Source organism: Microcaecilia unicolor, chromosome 11 (genome assembly GCF_901765095.1).
Source record: "Microcaecilia unicolor chromosome 11, aMicUni1.1, whole genome shotgun sequence".
Classification (NCBI taxonomy): domain Eukaryota; kingdom Metazoa; phylum Chordata; class Amphibia; order Gymnophiona; family Siphonopidae; genus Microcaecilia; species Microcaecilia unicolor.
The window spans coordinates 12,784,492-12,802,908 of NC_044041.1; the positions used below are offsets into that span (position 1 = coordinate 12,784,492).

At 48.9% G+C, this 18,417-nt stretch overlaps 1 protein-coding gene across 1 annotated transcript; it reads right to left on the minus strand.

Moving 5' to 3' along the window:
• Positions 1–6,563: 6,563 nt before the first annotated feature.
• LOC115479891 (ras-like protein family member 10B) lies at positions 6,564–12,822 on the minus strand. Its single transcript, XM_030218202.1, has 3 exons — positions 12,682–12,822; positions 12,372–12,496; positions 6,564–6,834 (listed from the first exon to the last, which is right to left on the minus strand). Exons 1-3 carry the CDS (start codon positions 12,820–12,822, stop codon positions 6,564–6,566), a joined length of 537 nt encoding a protein of 178 aa, XP_030074062.1.
• Positions 12,823–18,417: the final 5,595 nt, after the last annotated feature.

An 18,417-nucleotide genomic window follows, 5' to 3' on the forward strand; every position in this document is an offset into this window, starting at 1 on the left:
ATCAGGAAGGCAATCTCCCTGCGCAGGGCCGCCGAGAGACTGGGCCGGGCCCGGGGCATGGCCGCCCCCCCCCCCGGGGTCATCGTTGCCACCCTCCTCCGTCCACCGGGCCGTGCCCCCCTGAATTCAAATCATAGCGCCTCACCTTGACTTCGCTCCGTGTGAAAGAAGCGCAGCAGCAGTCTGCAGACCGTCTCCCTTCGGGCCTTCCCTCCCTGTGTCCCGCCCTCGCGCAAGTTACATCAGACGAGGGTGGGACACAGGGAGGGAGGGCCCGAAAAGAGGCGATCTGCAGACTGCTGCTGCTGCGCTTCTTTCACACGGAGTGAGGTCGAGGTGAGGCGCTATGGGTTGAATTCAGGGGGGCCTGACCCGGTGGTGGACGGAGGGGGGTGGGTGGAGGGGACTGTTGCGCCGGGCCCCCCTTGGAGGCTCGGGCCCAGGGAATTTAGTCCCCCCTGCCCCCCCTCTCAGCGGCCCTGTCCCTGCGAATGGGGATGGGGAAAGAAAATGGGGTTTTATCTATTATGGTACACTATATGAAACGTATTTGATGAAGGGTATCCTCTACATCAGTGTTTCTCAAACTGACCCTGGTGGTCAGAATATCCCAAACGAATATGCATGAGAGGGATTTGTATGCAAATCTCTCATGGATCTTCATTACCTATTTATAAGAGATAAGTGAAGTGACGTGACTAGTGTTTAGAAGTAAAGACGGGTAGTAATGATAATAAGGGAGGATGCACCAATTGTCTTATCTCAACATAGATGATTTTGTGTGTGTGATTTTAGTTTATAAAGATTGTGTTTAGAGTATTACAAAAGTGAAAGGCAATACCAGATTTTAGTCATGACGTAATCATGGATATTCATTAGACAGATTCTGAAAACTTGACCCACTGGAAGCCCTCTAGGATTGGGAGGAATACCACTGACCCGGGGGAAGGGGGGGGGGGGCTATTGTAGGCCTGTCTTCAGAATCACCATAGTACTGCAGTGCTGGTCAACCCATGTCCTGGAGGTACCCCTGGAGATCCATTGTATGCAAATTTATGTCCTGCATATTCATTGTGTTAATCCTGAAATTTGATTGCCCTGGGGTGCCTCCAGGAGAAAAATGAGAGGCTACTGCAGTCACCTGTGGGGATGATCGTCTGAGGCATTAGGCACTTGGTCTTCAGTTGTGGTATCACTGAATCAGGTTTTCAGGATCTCTCTAATGAATATGCATATTCATATCATATGGCTAATATAAATGTTTACATTTATTTTACCAACCTATTTAATCACATGTGCATTATTCACCATAAATTTACATGTTTATTCCGACTAACACACATATCTAAAGCCAACTCAAATGATGTCCACCATTTTCTCTTTCCCTCGAGAAAGTTCCAATCACAGCTGCACTGATTATACACACCAAACCACGTGTGTATATAAACTAAAAAAAAAGTCTTGTAACCTCAAGTATAACTTGTCACAGTCCAAACTCCCTGCATCCAGCAGTAAAGTATCCAACAGCTGAGAAATATCCTCTCTTTATTCAATAATCTTCATGTCGGGCATCATCTGGATAATATTTTCACACGCTCCAACAAACGTTTGGATATTCGTTTGTTAGAGCGTGTGATAATATTATCCAGATAAGTAATGCCACACTGGGAAAAGACCAGGGGTCCATCGAGCCCAGCATCCTGTCCACGACAGCGGCCAATCCAGGCCAAGGGCACCTGGCAAGCTTCCCAAACGTACAAACATTCTATATATGTTATTTCTGGAATTGTGGATTTTTCCCAAGTCCATTTAGTAGTGGTTTATGGACTTGTCCTTTAGGAAACCGTCCAACCCCTTTTTAAACTCTGCTAAGCTAACCGCCTTCACCACATTTTCTGGCAATGAATTCCAGAGTTTAATTACGCGTTGGGTGAAGAAACATTTTCTCCTATTTGTTTTAAATTTACTACACTGTAGTTTAATCGCATGCCCCCTAGTCCTAGTATTTTTGGAAAGCGTGAACAGACGCTTCACATCCACCTGTTCCACTCCACTCATTATTTTATATACCTCTATCATGTCTCCCCTCAGCCGTCTCTTCTCCAAGCTGAAAAGCCCTAGCCTCCTTAGTCTTTCTTCATAGGGAAGTCGTCCCATCCCCGCTATCATTTGTCGCCTTTCGCTGCCCGACATCAAGATTATTGAATAAAGAGAGGATATTTCTCAGCTGTTGGATACTTTACTGCTGGATGCAGGGAGTTTGGACTGTGACAAGTTATACTTGAGGTTACAAGACTTTTTTTTTAGTTTATATACACACGTGGTTTGGTGTGTATAATCAGTGCAGCTGCGATTGGAACTTTCTCGAGGGAAAGAGAAAATGGTGGACATCATTTGAGTTGGCTTTAGATATGTGTGTTAGTCGGAATAAACATGTAAATGTATGGTGAATAATGCACATGTGATTAAATAGGTTGGTAAAATAAATGTAAAAATTTATATTAGTCATATGGTATGAATATTTAAAATCTACAGGACTAATTATTGTAGATTTACTCCATAAGTTTGGATTAATGAATATGCATGAGATTTATTTGTAAGTACGTCTGTACGGTCTGCAAAAATATATCTTACGCATATTCATTGTGGAAATCTTGAAAACCTGACTGGGTTCTGGCCCTCGAGGATCGTGGTTGTCCACCCTAGCTTTAAGCTGATACGAGTTCTCACATCATCTATAGCAGTTTCCTGAGTCCAGTCCTGGAGGACCCTCAGCCAGTCAGGTTTTCGGGATACCCACAACGGAGTGGAGGAGTGGCCTAGTGGTTAGGGTGGTGGACTTTGGTCCTGGGGAACTGAGTTCAATTCCCACTTCAGGCACAGGCAGCTCCTTGTGACTCTGGGCAAGTCACTTAACCCTCCATTGCCCCATGTAAGCCGCATTGAGCCTGCCATGAGTGGGAAAGCGCAGGGTACAAATGTAACAAAAATAAAATAGATACTATTGGAGATTCTACATGGAATGTTGCTACTACTGGAGATTCTACATGGAATGTTGCTATTCCACTAGCAACATTCCATGTAGAAGGCTGCGCAGGCTTCTGTTTCTGTGAGTCTGACGTCCTGCACGTACGTGCAGGACGTCAGACTCACAGAAGCAAAAGCCTGCGCAGCCACATTGGTGATCTGCAAGGGCCGACTTCTACATGGAATGTTGCTAGTGGAATAGCAACATTCCATGTAGAATCTCAAATAGTAGCAACAGTGGAGGAGTGGCCTAGTGGTTAGGGTGGTGGACTTTGGTCCTGGGGAACTGAGGAACTGAGTTTGATTCCCACTGAGTTGGATTTCCACTTCAGGCACAGGCAGCTCCTTGTGACTCTGGGCAAGTCACTTAACCCTCCATTGTCCCAGGTACAAATAAGTACCTGTATACAATATGTAAGCCGCATTCAGCCTGCCATGAGTGGGAAAGGGGTACAAATGTAACAAAACAAACAAAATAAATATGCATGAAATTGATTTTCAGGTACTGTCTCCTTGGTTTGCAGATCTATACCATGAATATTCATTGTGGATATGCTGAAAACCTGACCAGCTGGCGTTCCCCATGGACAAGTTTGGGATTCACTGAGTTAGAGAGATACGAATGTTTCTGAATTTGCTGGTTAATTTTAATGTGCCACAGAGGTCCTTTACTGCTCCTGCAAATTTAGGAATGGGTCAGGTCCCTCTCCAGGCACGAATTAAATGGACTTTGGTAGGAGAGCTGGGAAGCTCAAAAAGAACATTTCCTACCAACTTTGTCAAATCCATCTCTGGCCAGGCCCCCTCGGATCCATGGGTTCAGATGGACATGGCAATAATGCTAGGTACTTTTTACTTATAAAAACAGCAACAGAATCAGTGCTGTGATAAGAATTATCAATAGCATTTACAGTCGAGCCTGGCTGGTACCTGAAACAGACAGCAGCAGTAGGATACAAAACACAGGTTAATTAGTAAGAAAATGCATAGGAAATATTTTCCAGCTCTCTAAGCTATGGGCGCACATTCACCAAGATGCAGAACGACCAGCGCTTGTAAAAAGGATGCTGAAGGCCTGGGCGAGTGAACGTTCCTGCCTTCATTCTGCAGTGCAAAGAGAGGCCTGGTTGTTATTTATAGATCGGGTGGGTTGCATTCTCCTCTCTTCACAGAATTTGCTGTCCACTTTGGACTGAAAGAATTCTAGAATCGTTGCCCCAATCAGCCCGATTACGTGGCGCCGACTAGCTGAATGACTATTTTTGTCATTTTTCCCCCCCAAGGCATTCGGCTTCCTGTACTAGAGTGACAGCACCACCCTACCTCATTAAAGAAAAGCTAGTCCTGTTTATTTCAGATTAATATGGCAAATCTCTGGGCCACAAGCTTTCATTTTCCAGCTGTGAAGAGGAGAATTACACCCCCCAGTCTGCTTTGGATACTAATTAAAGAGGGGAAAGGATGGCCAACTAGCACAGCCAGGCCTGGGTTTATTCTACCGCAGCTATAGACTTAATGCCTTCCTTCGTTAGCGTACTCGAAGCTACGAGTCCATCAGTGCAACTATGGAAAATCCAAACTGGCTCAGCCTAACCCATACCACAAGCGTGGGCAACTTCAGTCCTCAAGGGCCATAACCCTGTAGAGTTTTCAGGATTTTCCCAACGAATATGCATGAGATCTAACAATGAAGGCAATGCATGCAAATAGATCTCATGCATATTTATTGTGGTAATCTTGAAAACCTGACTGGGTTGCGGCCCTCGAGGATCGTGGTTGTCCACCCCTGCCTTATCGTATGCAGCCTGTTAGCAATATTCAGCGGCTGTTCTGAGGGTCATCAAGATTGTAAAAATAACTCCAGCCTATCTGGAGTTGTGGACTTTCCCCTCAGACACCCTGAGGCAGTGATTGTCCTAGGGGAACCCACAGCCAGTCATGTTTTCAGGATACCCACAATGAATATTCATGAGACTGATTTGCATATGCTGCCTCCACGGTATACAAATCTATCTCATGTAATTTATTTATTTATTTATTAGGATTTCTTTACCGCCTTTTAGAAGGAATTCACTCAAATTAATTGTGGATATCCTGAAAACCTGACTGGCTGGGGGTGCGCCCAGGATCGGTTTGGAATCACTGCCTCGAGGGGATTCTGGATTTTTATTTTTTGGAGGGGGGCATTAAGGCTACAGTAACTATAACCGTGTAGGTAGCACTTTTCATTCAAAGGGAAGCCCAGGAACTTCCATGCTATGCATGCACACAGATACTGTTTGGTAACAGTAGCTCTAGAGACGGTTTGCATTCACCTACAACTGGCCAGTGTATATCAGCTGGTGGCAGGCTGAGAAATGCCCGAGTCTTCGACTTGTTGCATTTACTACCTTAGACTAAGCAACTCATGTCCATGCACTCAAAAATACACTGTGGATTCTGCCCTATTTGTTCATCTACCTTCCGCAGTGCTTAAATGAGGACCCTTGTGGGGCAACTCCTATAGGAACCATCTGGAAGGAGCCTATTCTGTAAGGGAAAACAGGTGCGACTGTCCTTTACAGAATCCTAGTGTAAGTGGGTGCAGAACTGCCAGAGGTAAGAGATTAACTTATAGTATTCCAGGCTAAGACACATGCATATTTACAGAACAGCGCTAGGTAACCTGTGATCACATATATGTCATTAGTCTAAACATTTACACATGTAACACATGTATAAACGGCAGTGCCTAGATTAGGGAATTGCTCTACTGCTCCTTTGCATTCACTAAATTCAGCACGGCGGTTGGGGGAGGGAGTGTTTTTAGCCTAATCTGGTCTCCCTGCCCCCCCCCCACCCCGTCCCCATTTCCTGCAGCAGCCTCTCTTTATTTCTCGCGTCCCTCCCCCCCAGAGTATGTGATCCTAACTCCTACCTTCCAACTTCCTATCTGGTTCGCTTCTCATCGCTGCCTATCCCATCATCTCCGTAAATCTCTTCCCCTTGGTCTTTCCTATCCTGGCTACCCCGGGGGAACGTGCTTGGCTCTTCCGCAGAATATAAACAGCTGAAGCAAAGGGAGAGGTGAAGGATGCTTATTGCTGGTATAATCTCTAGGTAAGGGGGCTGGGAATCCATGCTAGAGTGCTCCCCTTTTCCAAATATTATTGCCAGGTCCAGTTAGGTAGAGAATCTGGTTCTGTTTTCCCGTGTTTCTATAGTTCGGTAAAAAGAGGGTAGCCCACTTCCTTCCGTGGCACCCCATTCTTCACCTTGACAGTGTCAGAGGGTGAAGGGGCTCTTTTTTTTTTAATCTCATACTAGTACAGACAAAAGAAGTCCCTCTCCTGTCACTCCCCTGAGCTGATCCTAGCCAGAGTGACCGGAAAATCCCCCTGGGTCTGACATTAGGACGGGGGGGGGGGGGGGGGGGGCAAGCATTCCATTCCTTGTCTGATGCTAGATTGGCTCAGGTGTGCCACATTTTTGTGCCAGACTGTCTCAGATGAGCTCTGCATTATCTGCCAGGAGATACCGCCACCCTCGGGTGAGGATTACATGACCGTGCACCTGTTTCTGTGCAGCGCCCCCTGGAAGCGCATGGTGGAATGGTTGTGTTTGCAGGCCCTACATACAGTACTTATTAAAAGCTCCTTGAAGAGTAAGATGATATGCCAGTTGTACTTGGCGGAGCACTCGATGTACCCACACTTCCAGGTCTTCTTCACTAGCACCGCTACCGTCCGCCGTGTGGCAAACCGCTGCTTCTGCTGGTCACGCTTGTTACCGACAATAAGAATTGGCACCTCATTGGGGCAGCCCGACCTGGAGAATGAAGCAAAAGAGAGATCAGAAAGCAGGTCAAAAATCAGATGTTTCCAGAGACTTTCTAAAATCTCCAAAAATACCGTTAGAAGATTTCCTTTTCTCGTGCTTTCAGCTGCCCGGGAGAAAATGCCAACTTACAACAATTTCCCAGCCCCGTCTTTCTAGGGATAATGATTCCAGAGGGGTTTGTTCACAATATGAGGGGAATTGAACCTCATCCTTATGCCGGGTTATGCAGGAGAAAAATCTCACTCTCTGATTCGCTAATGCTTATCTTAAACAGTTGCATTGTTCCACATAGCGCCTCCTTCTGGAGATCACGAGGTATAATATGCACAGGTGATTGGAGTGGAGGAGTGGCCTAGTGGTTAGTGCAGTGGACTTTGATCCTGGGGAACTGAGCTCAATTCCCACTGCAGCTCCTTGTGACTCTGGGCAAGTCACTTAACCCTCCATTGCCCCATGTAAGCCGCATTGAGCCTGCCATGAGTGGGAAAGCGCAGGGTACAAATGTAACAAAAATAAAATAGATACTATTGGAGATTCTACATGGAATGTTGCTACTACTGGAGATTCTACATGGAATGTTGCTATTCCACTAGCAACATTCCATGTAGAAGGCTGTGCAGGCTTCTGTTTCTGTGAGTCTGACGTCCTACACGTATGTGCAAGACGTCAGACTCATAGAAGCAGAAGCCTGCGCGGCCACATTGGTGATCTGCAAGGGCCGACTTCTAGTGGAATAGCAACATTCCATGTAGAATCTCAAATAGTAGCAACAGTGGAGGAGTGGCCTAGTGGTTAGGGTGGTGGACTTTGGTCGATTCCCGGCATAGGCAGCTCCTTGTGACTCTGGGCAAGTCACTTGACCCTCCATTGCCTGCCGCATTGAACCTGCCATGAATGGGAAAGCGCGGGGTACAAATGTAACAAAAAAAAAAAAAAGTTTGTCGGTTGGTAGTGCCCAATACAAGTGAGTCAATATCTGCATCCTTCCAGCACATTTTCGTGGTTGGTACTTGGGGAATTTCTTTTTCTGCACGTGTGCTACACTTCCGTTTGTAGGATGATTCTTGTGTCTTTCTCCTTTCCCACAATGCTTTTCGGCTGTGAATACTGCAAACTACAGGAGAGAAAGTGTTCAGTTCCTGATGATACCATCTATTCCGGGGGGTTGACGACCTTAAGGGCTGCAACCCAGTTGGGTTTTCAGGATTTCTCCAATGAATATGCATGAGGTCTATTTGCATACAATTGAGGCAGTGCATTCAAATAGATCTCATGCATATTCATTGGGGAACGCCTGACTGGGTTGTGGCCCTTGAGAAGCAAGGTTGCCCACCCCTGGACTAGGAACACCTTCAGAACCTCCTGTTGGAGGGATTTCAAGATTCCTTTAGGGGGAAGAATGTGATGCTACAGCTTGGTAGACAGAACTTTGATATAATGTCTCACCTGGAGACTGCATCTGTGTTTTGAAGTGTATGCTTTGTACATTTTTCAATGACTGAGCCATGTTCAGAGCTAAGTGCTCAAGTGTGTAGACGAGGAGCCATGAGCACTGGTTGTAGAGATGAACTCAAGACCTGGGGTTGAGGCCCACCTGAAGCCAGACCTATCCTGCTTCAAAACCAGTCAGCTACAGACTGACTACTCACTATTCCACAGCGTGTCGAAAATAGATTTGCATACGATGTAGCTTATGTAAATCCATCTCATGCATATTCAGAATGGCTGTCCTGGAAACCTCACCAGTTGTGTGTATCCTGAGGACAGGGGTAAGAACCCCTGTTCTAAAGCAGAGGGTGGGGGGGGCTACCAGCTAGTCAAGTTTTCAGGATATCCCTAATGAATATGCATCCCTTAGTCATAGAGTGACAAATTCTATCCTGTTATACCCTATTAAATCCCAACCTCCTAATAACAGCTCAAAATTTTATTCATCAATTTGCAAAAATCCACTTAACAATTTTATTCTTAATTATACAATACAGTACACAAAGTACATCCAAATTTCCATGCGTCCAAACCCTCATTCATTCATTCTTCCCTATATCATAGTATTCAATCAGTGCACTGAAACATCGAACAAACACTTATCTTCAACCCTGTAGTTTGTGCTGAAAAACAGAAAGGTAAACTAAGTCAACTTCTCGAATTGTCCATGCTCGAACCGTTGATGTCCGCTTCCAAAAAGGACGTTCAGTCTTCTTATACTGTTCACTCAGAGGAACAGTGAAACCTTGTCCCAAGAATCAAGAATAATGAATATGCATAAGACAAATTTGCATGTGTTATCTCCTTAATATGCAAATTTATCTCATGCATATTCATCGTGGGTATTCAGAAAACCTGACTAGCTAGCTGTGTATTAAGGACTGGGTTGAGAACCTCTTCTCTAGAGCAGAGGTTCTCAAAGCTATCTTAGCAGACCCCAGCCAGTTAAATTGTCAGACTATTCACCATGAGTATTTATGAGATAGATTTCAATGCCCTGCCTCCACTCTCTGCAAATCTATGTCATGCATATCTTTATGGATATCCTGATAATTCAACTGGCTGAGGATCCCCAGGAGCAGTTTGGGAACCACTGTCCTTGAAGCCCTGAGACAGAAATTGAACATTTTTCTTGGGTCTGACCCTGGAGATCAGGACAATCTCCAGAACTTCAGGAGGAAGGGCAGATAGACAGACAGAGTAGGTTCTGCTTATCGTCATCTGCTGGTAATCAATAGAAATCAAACAAAATAAAACGCGGAAAAGAAAATAAGATGATACCTTTTTTTATTGGACATAACTTAATACATTTCTTGATTAGCTTTCGAAGGTTGTTATGTCCAATAAAAAAAAAGGTATCATCTTATTTTCTTTTCCGTGTTTTATTTTGTTAGATTTCTATTGATTTAGTGGACTAACATGGCTACCACACCACTTTATCTGCTGTAAATTTCTCCCCCTTCGTTAGTAAGAATTCCTCCCATATAAAAACTACTGAAAAGCTACAAGCAGCTCTTGTTTCCAGTTTGATGTACAGCCCACCACACAGAAGACCACGGAGGCATCAGAAAAGCACTCGAGAGAGAGAGAGAAGAGCTATTTTCTCAGTGTCCTGAGCCGCGCTAGTGATTTCCTCCAGGGCAAGTGCAATGAAGCCCATAGGAACTAAATGGGCTTCAATTTGCAGCCCAGGAATCGCTAGCACAGCTTAGTAAAAGGAGCCGTTAATCTCGCTGAAAAATCCAGGATGCGGAAAAAGAACAGGAAAACAAAATGCGCACGCAGTTCTAAAATTTCAATTGCCTTCCCCCCCAAATTATAGCTATTGATTTTGTCAAATGCTATGAGTTACTCTGAAAGCACTTTACACAACTTGTCACAGCCTTTCAAAACTCGGATGCGCATGAAAAGCGGACCTGAGCTGTCAGTGTAAATGGTAAAGTATGGTGTGGCGGTCACTGTGGTTTCCCATCTGACTTGCCTTTGATTAGCGTCAGTCAGGGCGGAGGGGTAGCTTACGCTCTTTGCTCTGCATTAAATACCAAGGGTCACATTTATAATTTCAGCTGACAGTGGGGCAAAAAAAAAAGCGTAAAATGCCTTCAGTCAGTTTACTTTGCAAAACTATTAAAAAATGCATCATTTCCTGCAATTTCGGGAAGGGGGAAACACTCGAACAAGCAAATTCGTTTTGCAAAAATACAAAGAAACAAAACAGAGAACCACTGCAGGATTTTTGCAGATTGGTAACACTGTATTTTAGTCCCAGGCAAAAGGTGTACATATGGGGGGGGAGGGGGGGGTTGGCAATAGCAATTGTATTTTGTTCCATATGACTCTTCTGCTGCAGTTTTTTCCTTCCAGAAATTGCATGAAATTAAATTCTGTGGCAGAAGATCTGCTGTTTCAGACTATACAGGAAGCCAACATTGATGTCGTCCTTAAATCTGGCCTTGAATGTTAATGGATTGTAGGTTAGGGTTGCCAAATAGTTTCAGATTTTCAAGACAGATCCAGTTCTGGTTTCAGCTCACTTTCTATATGAATGTGTAGCCCACGGTAGGGAGACAAGAACTAGAAGCCATGCGGTGGAGTAAAACTAGGAGTGGATCGACTTGTTCTAAAAAGTTAGAGCCAGTTGGTTGAGCTGCCAAGTTACCCAGTTACAAGAGGGAGACTTTTTGTCCACTCCTGGTTTTATTTTATTTTATTGGAATGTTCATAAATGTACAACCAATCAATGTATAAGAAAATGGAAACAAGGAAGATCCATCAAGACGGAGAAGAAAAGAAAACCAACAAGCCCACATCAAGGCAATTTGCATTATCAATACCAAGTGAAATATCAAAAGAACAAAAAAGGGTTAGTCTAAGCTAACCAAAAACAGCACCTACATTTAATTGTACTCACAAAGTTTAAAAAAAAAAAGCTATTTCTCATGACTCTTTAGATATATGTTCCCAAATGATAACATCTTTATCCTGAAGAGAAAGGATACATTTATTTTATTTATTTACAACATTTGTATCTCACATTTCCCCACCTATTTGCAGGCTCAATGTGGCTTACATATTTCCATGCAGGACGTCAGACTCACAGAAACAGAGTCTGTGAGTCTGACGTCCTGTACGTACAACGTGCTGCGACGTCAAACTCCGAAACTGGATTCAGCAGTTGAACAGCACGAGGACAAAGAAAAACTTCAAAGACCTCGGCTCGGCTGGCGGGAGTTGGGGTCCCCCGCCAGCTGAAGGAATATTTTTAAAGGTAGCGGCAGGAGGAAACGGACCTTGGCTGGCGAGGGTTGGGGTTCCCCGCCAGCAAAGGTAAGTGACGGTGGCGGGGAGGGGGGGGGTCGGTGACGGCGGCAGGGGGAGTCGGTGACGGCGGCGGGGGGGGAGGTCGGTGTCGGCGGCAGCGGGGGGCTATAATGTGCCCAGGGTTGCCAGGTGGAAAATTTTTTTCCAGCCCACTGGAGCCCAAAAAACAGCCCAAAAACCGCCCAAACACAAACCCCGCCCCTGACACCCCCACCCCCGCGTCATCACCCCCGCCCCCGCCGTCAACAACCCCGCCCCCGCCGTCACCGGCCCCGCCTCCCACGTCACCGGTCCCGCCTCCCCGTCATCGGCCCCGCCTCTCACGTCATCGGCCCCGCCTCCCCGTCATCGGCCCCGCCTCCCCGTCATCGGCCCCCGCCTCCCACGTCATCGGCCCCGCCTCCCACGTCACTAAACCCCGCCCAAACGTCATTAACCCCAACCAAAAACGTCACTAACCCCGCCCCCCCCGCGGCCGAAAAAACCGCCCGAAGCACAAAAACCAGCCCAAAAAACCGCAACCCGCCGCGGGCAAAAATTTCCCGCGGCGGGTCGCGGAAAACCGCCCAATTGGGCGGTAAAACCGCCCACCTGGCAACACTGAATGTGCCCCTTCACTCTGGCTCTGGCCCCCCCCCTACCGCCGCAGTTCAGATACGCCTCTGAGTAGGACCCTAAGGCTGTGCTGGAATTGATATGATAAGAGGAAGTGGCACCTGTTCTCCAGGATCTGTTGTCGAAGCATCTTCACATACTCAAAGCTCTCCAGGCTGCAGATGTCATAGACTAGGATGTAGGCACTGGTGTTCCTGAGGCCCCGGCACTTCAGATCCGACCACTCCTGCCAAGGAAGAAAAAGCCTCAGGTGAGAAGAGATTTGGGGCATTGACTCTTCTAGGTCTGGCCACAGGAGCAAAGTTAGGGCAAGTGGCAGAAACTAGATCACCTCCGTCATCAGAAGACAGCAATAGCTCTGCTAAGAAGTTGCTTGTCATTTTGGAAGTGACAAATACAGCTGTGCGATACCTCAGTTATGACCAGCAGCACCCCTCCTATACCATTACTAAGCCCCCACGTCCAGCTTTTCCAGTGCATCTTAATCTGAAGCACTTCTCCCTGATACTCCAGGACTGAGCCCCACACCCAGCTCTGCCAGTGCACCTCCATCCTAACCTGAAGCAGCCTGTGCTATTGCAGCACTGAGCCCCACACCCAGCTCTGCTAGTGCACCTCCATCCTAACCTGAAGCATCCTCTGGTTTTGCAGCACTGAGCCCCACACCCAGCTCTGCCATGTACCTCCATCCTAACCTGAAGCATTCCCTGGTTTTGCAGGACTGAGCCCCACACCCAGCTCTGCCAGTGCACCTCCATCCTAACCTGAAGCACCCTGTGCTATTGCAGCACTGAGCCCCACACCCAGCTCTGCCAGTGCACCTCCATCCTAACCTGAAGCAGCCTGTGCTATTGCAGCACTGAGCCCCACACCCAGCTCTGCCAGTGCACCTCCATCCTAACCTGAAGCAGCCTGTGCTATTGCAGCACTGAGCCCCACACCCAGCTCTGCCAGTGCACCTCCATCCTAACCTGAAGCAGCCTGTGCTATTGCAGCACTGAGCCCCACACCCAGCTCTGCTAGTGCACCTCCATCCTAACCTGAAGCATCCTCTGGTTTTGCAGCACTGAGCCCCACACCCAGCTCTGCCAATGTACCTCCATCCTAACCTGAAGCATTCTCTGGTTTTGCAGGACTGAGCCCCACACCCAGCTCTGCCAGTGCACCTCCATCCTAACCTGAAGCACCCTGTGCTATTGCAGCACTGAGCCCCACACCCAGCTCTGCCAGTGCACCTCCATCCTAACCTGAAGCAGCCTGTGCTATTGCAGCACTGAGCCCCACACCCAGCTCTGCCAGTGCACCTCCATCCTAACCTGAAGCAGCCTGTGCTATTGCAGCACTGAGCCCCACACCCAGCTCTGCCAGTGCACCTCCATCCTAACCTGAAGCAGCCTGTGCTATTGCAGCACTGAGCCCCACACCCAGCTCTGCTAGTGCACCTCCATCCTAACCTGAAGCATCCTCTGGTTTTGCAGCACTGAGCCCCACACCCAGCTCTGCCAATGTACCTCCATCCTAACCTGAAGCATTCTCTGGTTTTGCAGGACTGAGCCCCACACCCAGCTCTGCCAGTGCACCTCCATCCTAACCTGAAGCACCCTGTGCTATTGCAGCACTGAGCCCCACACCCAGCTCTGCCAGTGCACCTCCATCCTAACCTGAAGCAGCCTGTGCTATTGCAGCACTGAGCCCCACACCCAGCTCTGCCAGTGCACCTCCATCCTAACCTGAAGCAGCCTGTGCTATTGCAGCACTGAGCCCCACACCCAGCTCTGCCAGTGCACCTCCATCCTAACCTGAAGCAGCCTGTGCTATTGCAGCACTGAGCCCCACACCCAGCTCTGCTAGTGCACCTCCATCCTAACCTGAAGCATCCTCTGGTTTTGCAGCACTGAGCCCCACACCCAGCTCTGCCAATGTACCTCCATCCTAACCTGAAGCATTCTCTGGTTTTGCAGGACTGAGCCCCACACCCAGCTCTGCCAGTGCACCTCCATCCTAACCTGAAGCACCCTGTGCTATTGCAGCACTGAGCCCCACACCCAGCTCTGCCAGTGCACCTCCAGCCTAACCTGAAGCAGCCTGTGCTATTGCAGCACTGAGCCCCACACCCAGCTCTGCCAGTGCACCTCCATCCTAACCTGAAGCAGCCTGTGCTATTGCAGCACTGAGCCCCACACCCAGCTCTGCCAGTGCACCTCCATCCTAACCTGAAGCAGCCTGTGCTATTGCAGCACTGAGCCCCACACCCAGCTCTGCCAGTGCACCTCCATCCTAACCTGAAGCAGCCTGTGCTATTGCAGCACTGAGCCCCACACCCAGCTCTGCCAGTGCACCTCCATCCTAACCTGAAGCAGCCTGTGCTATTGCAGCACTGAGCCCCACACCCAGCTCTGCCAGTGCACCTCCATCCTAACCTGAAGCATTCTCTGGTTTTGCAGGACTGAGCCCCACACCCAGCTCTGCCAGTGCACCTCCATCCTAACCTGAAGCAGCCTGTGCTATTGCAGCACTGAGCCCCACACCCAGCTCTGCCAGTGCACCTCCATCCTAACCTGAAGCAGCCTGTGCTATTGCAGCACTGAGCCCCACACCCAGCTCTGCCAGTGCACCTCCATCCTAACCTGAAGCAGCCTGTGCTATTGCAGCACTGAGCCCCACACCCAGCTCTGCCAGTGCACCTCCATCCTAACCTGAAGCAGCCTGTGCTATTGCAGCACTGAGCCCCACACCCAGCTCTGCCAGTGCACCTCCATCCTAACCTGAAGCATCCTCTGGTTTTGCAGCACTGAGCCCCACACCCAGCTCTGCCAATGTACCTCCATCCTAACCTGAAGCATTCTCTGGTTTTGCAGGACTGAGCTCCACACCCAGCTCTGCCAATGCACCTCCATCCTAACCTGAAGCACCCTCTGCTATTGCAGCACTGAGCCCCACACCCAGCTCTGCCAATGTACCTCCATCCTAACCTGAAGCATTCTCTGGTTTTGCAGGACTGAGCTCCACACCCAGCTCTGCCAATGCACCTCCATCCTAACCTGAAGCATCCTCTGCTATTGCAGCACTGAGCCCCACACCCAGCTCTGCCAGTGCACCTCCATCCTAACCTGAAGCAGCCTGTGCTATTGCAGCACTGAGCCCCACACCCAGCTCTGCCAGTGCACCTCCATCCTAACCTGAAGCAGCCTGTGCTATTGCAGCACTGAGCCCCACACCCAGCTCTGCCAGTGCACCTCCATCCTAACCTGAAGCAGCCTGTGCTATTGCAGCACTGAGCCCCACACCCAGCTCTGCCAGTGCACCTCCATCCTAACCTGAAGCATCCTCTGGTTTTGCAGCACTGAGCCCCACACCCAGCTCTGCCAATGTACCTCCATCCTAACCTGAAGCATTCTCTGGTTTTGCAGGACTGAGCCCCACACCCAGCTCTGCCAGTGCACCTCCATCCTAACCTGAAGCAGCCTGTGCTATTGCAGCACTGAGCCCCACACCCAGCTCTGCCAGTGCACCTCCATCCTAACCTGAAGCATCCTCTGGTTTTGCAGCACTGAGCCCCACACCCAGCTCTGCCAGTGCACCTCCATCCTAACCTGAAGCAGCCTGTGCTATTGCAGCACTGAGCCCCACACCCAGCTCTGCCAGTGCACCTCCATCCTAACCTGAAGCAGCCTGTGCTATTGCAGCACTGAGCCCCACACCCAGCTCTGCCAGTGCACCTCCATCCTAACCTGAAGCATCCTCTGGTTTTGCAGCACTGAGCCCCACACCCAGCTCTGCCAATGTACCTCCATCCTAACCTGAAGCATTCTCTGGTTTTGCAGGACTGAGCTCCACACCCAGCTCTGCCAATGCACCTCCATCCTAACCTGAAGCACCCTCTGCTATTGCAGCACTGAGCCCCACACCCAGCTCTGCCAATGTACCTCCATCCTAACCTGAAGCATTCTCTGGTTTTGCAGGACTGAGCTCCACACCCAGCTCTGCCAATGCACCTCCATGCTAACCTGAAGCATCCTCTGGTTTTGCAGCACTGAGCCCCACACCCAGCTCTGCCAATGCACCTCCATCCTAACCTGAAGCACCCTCTGCTATTGCAGGACTGAGCCCCACACCCAGCTCTGCCAATGCACCTCCATCCTAACCTGAAGCACCCTGTGCTATTGCAGCACTGAGCCCCACACCCAGCTCTGCCAGTGCACCTCCATCCTAACCTGAAGCATCCTCTGGTTTTGCAGCACTGAGCCCCACACCCAGCTCTGCCAATGCACCTCCATCCTAACCTGAAGCACCCTCTGCTATTGCAGGACTGAGCCCCACACCCAGCTCTGCCAGTGCACCTCCATCCTAACCTGAAGCATCCTCTGGTTTTGCAGCACTGAGCCCCACACCCAGCTCTGCCAATGCACCTCCATCCTAACCTGAAGCACCCTGTGCTATTGCAGCACTGAGCCCCACACCCAGCTCTGCCAGTGCACCTCCATCCTAACCTGAAGCATCCTCTGGTTTTGCAGGACTGAGCCCCACACCCAGCTCTGCCAATGCACCTCCATCCTAACCTGAAGCACCCTCTGCTATTGCAGCACTGAGCCCCACACCCAGCTCTGCCAATGCACCTCCATCCTAACCTGAAGCACCCTCTGCTATTGCAGCACTGAGCCCCACACCCAGCTCTGCCAGTGCACCTGCATCCTAACCTGAAGCACCCTCTGCTATTGCAGCACTGAGCCCCACACCCAGCTCTGCCAATGCTCTTCAAGTGTGACCTATATCACTCACTGCTGGTCAGCTCTGGGATACCACAGAGCTTCTGCACTTCAGCCTAATTCTCACCTACATCATCTGCCATTCTTTGAGCACAGATCAGCTACAGAACAACACTAAGGCTTTAGTATTTCCTTGTAATTTCACTCATGGGTCTCCCCTGAACAGACTATACCAATAGAGAAGCGATAAGAGGCCTGTATAGACCCGAACAAACTCATCACTTGTGATCATAGCTCACTACAAGCCTTGATCAGGAGCCAGCAGCGCATTCCCTGTTTCCACATTCAGCCATTACGCATGAGCTGGCAGATGGCAGATTATGGTTTAAAATGAGAGCAAAGAGGTTCCAAAATATATTTGAATTTTCTATGGTAGGCCTCTCTCTCTCTCTCTCTCTCTCCATATAAACATGAAATGAAATGAAACATGAATGCACTACTTCCTGTCCCAGCACGAGAGCACGCAGCTAATGAAGTATTAGCTGTAGCAGGCAGCCAATCAATTGTATGAGTTTGAATCCCCTGGCCTGCCCATGGATTAAAGATTTTAAATCACAGGGCATTAATGGATTTGCTATTGACTGGTAGCTGCTTGCTGGTTTCTTAATTAGCATTAAGTGTTCTCTGTGAATCAGGGGCCTTCATTTCCCTATAGCAGCAATTTCTACTGCCTTGTTAATGTGAACGTTATAAATAAGGTCAGAACCTCAAGCTAGGCCGACTGAACAGGCTGTTCCACTCTCAGCTTTGTCCCATTGCAAGCGTGCCCTTGTGGCTCTGATTGCGTTAGGAAAATTAATGGGATGCTCAGAGCGATAAACCCACGTGTACCATAATCCAAAACCGGGCAGTCTGTTCAGTTGACCTGGGATGTGGTAGAGGCCCTGATGCATATGCTCCAGGATTTGACCCTGCTTAGCTAGCCCTTCCCCCACCCTGAAGGCTTGCAAAATTTCTTTGCAAACTTATCCTGGTGACTCCACGGACGGTCGGTTTTTAGGATATCCACAATGAACGCATGAGATAGATTTGGGATTGCTTTACATTAATGACTTGTCTTTCCCAAGTCTCCCAAGACTGGTTTTAATAACATAGTAAATGTCAACAGATATAGACCTGCACAATCCATCTTAGTCTGCTCCAGTGGCGTAGCCAGACCTCGGCGGGAGGGGGGGTCCAAAGCCCAAAGTGTGTGTGTGTGGGGGCACATTTTAGGCCACCTCCCCCAGCCGCCGCCCCTCTCCTGCCACTTCCAACCCCCCCCCCCCCCCCCCGCTGCCACCGCTGCAAGGTACCTTTGCTGGCGGGCGTCCCCAACCCCCACCAGCTGAAGTCTTCAGCGCTGGTCTCCAGCATGCCGCGTTGCTGCTGATCTGTGCTT

Bases quoted from the DNA above. Each gene is read 5' to 3' on its own strand.
- LOC115479891 (XM_030218202.1), bottom strand. From the start codon at position 12,822: ATGGAGGTGCACTGGCAGAGCTGGGTGTGGGGCTCAGTCCTGGAGTAT. The intron at 12,497-12,681 runs GTATCGCACAGC...CTTCCTTGGCAG, and splicing joins TGCTGCTGGTCATAACTGAG to GAGTGGTCGGATCTGAAGTG. The intron at 6,835-12,371 runs GTGCCACTTCCT...TTCATTCTCCAG, and splicing joins CAACAGATCCTGGAGAACAG to GTCGGGCTGCCCCAATGAGG.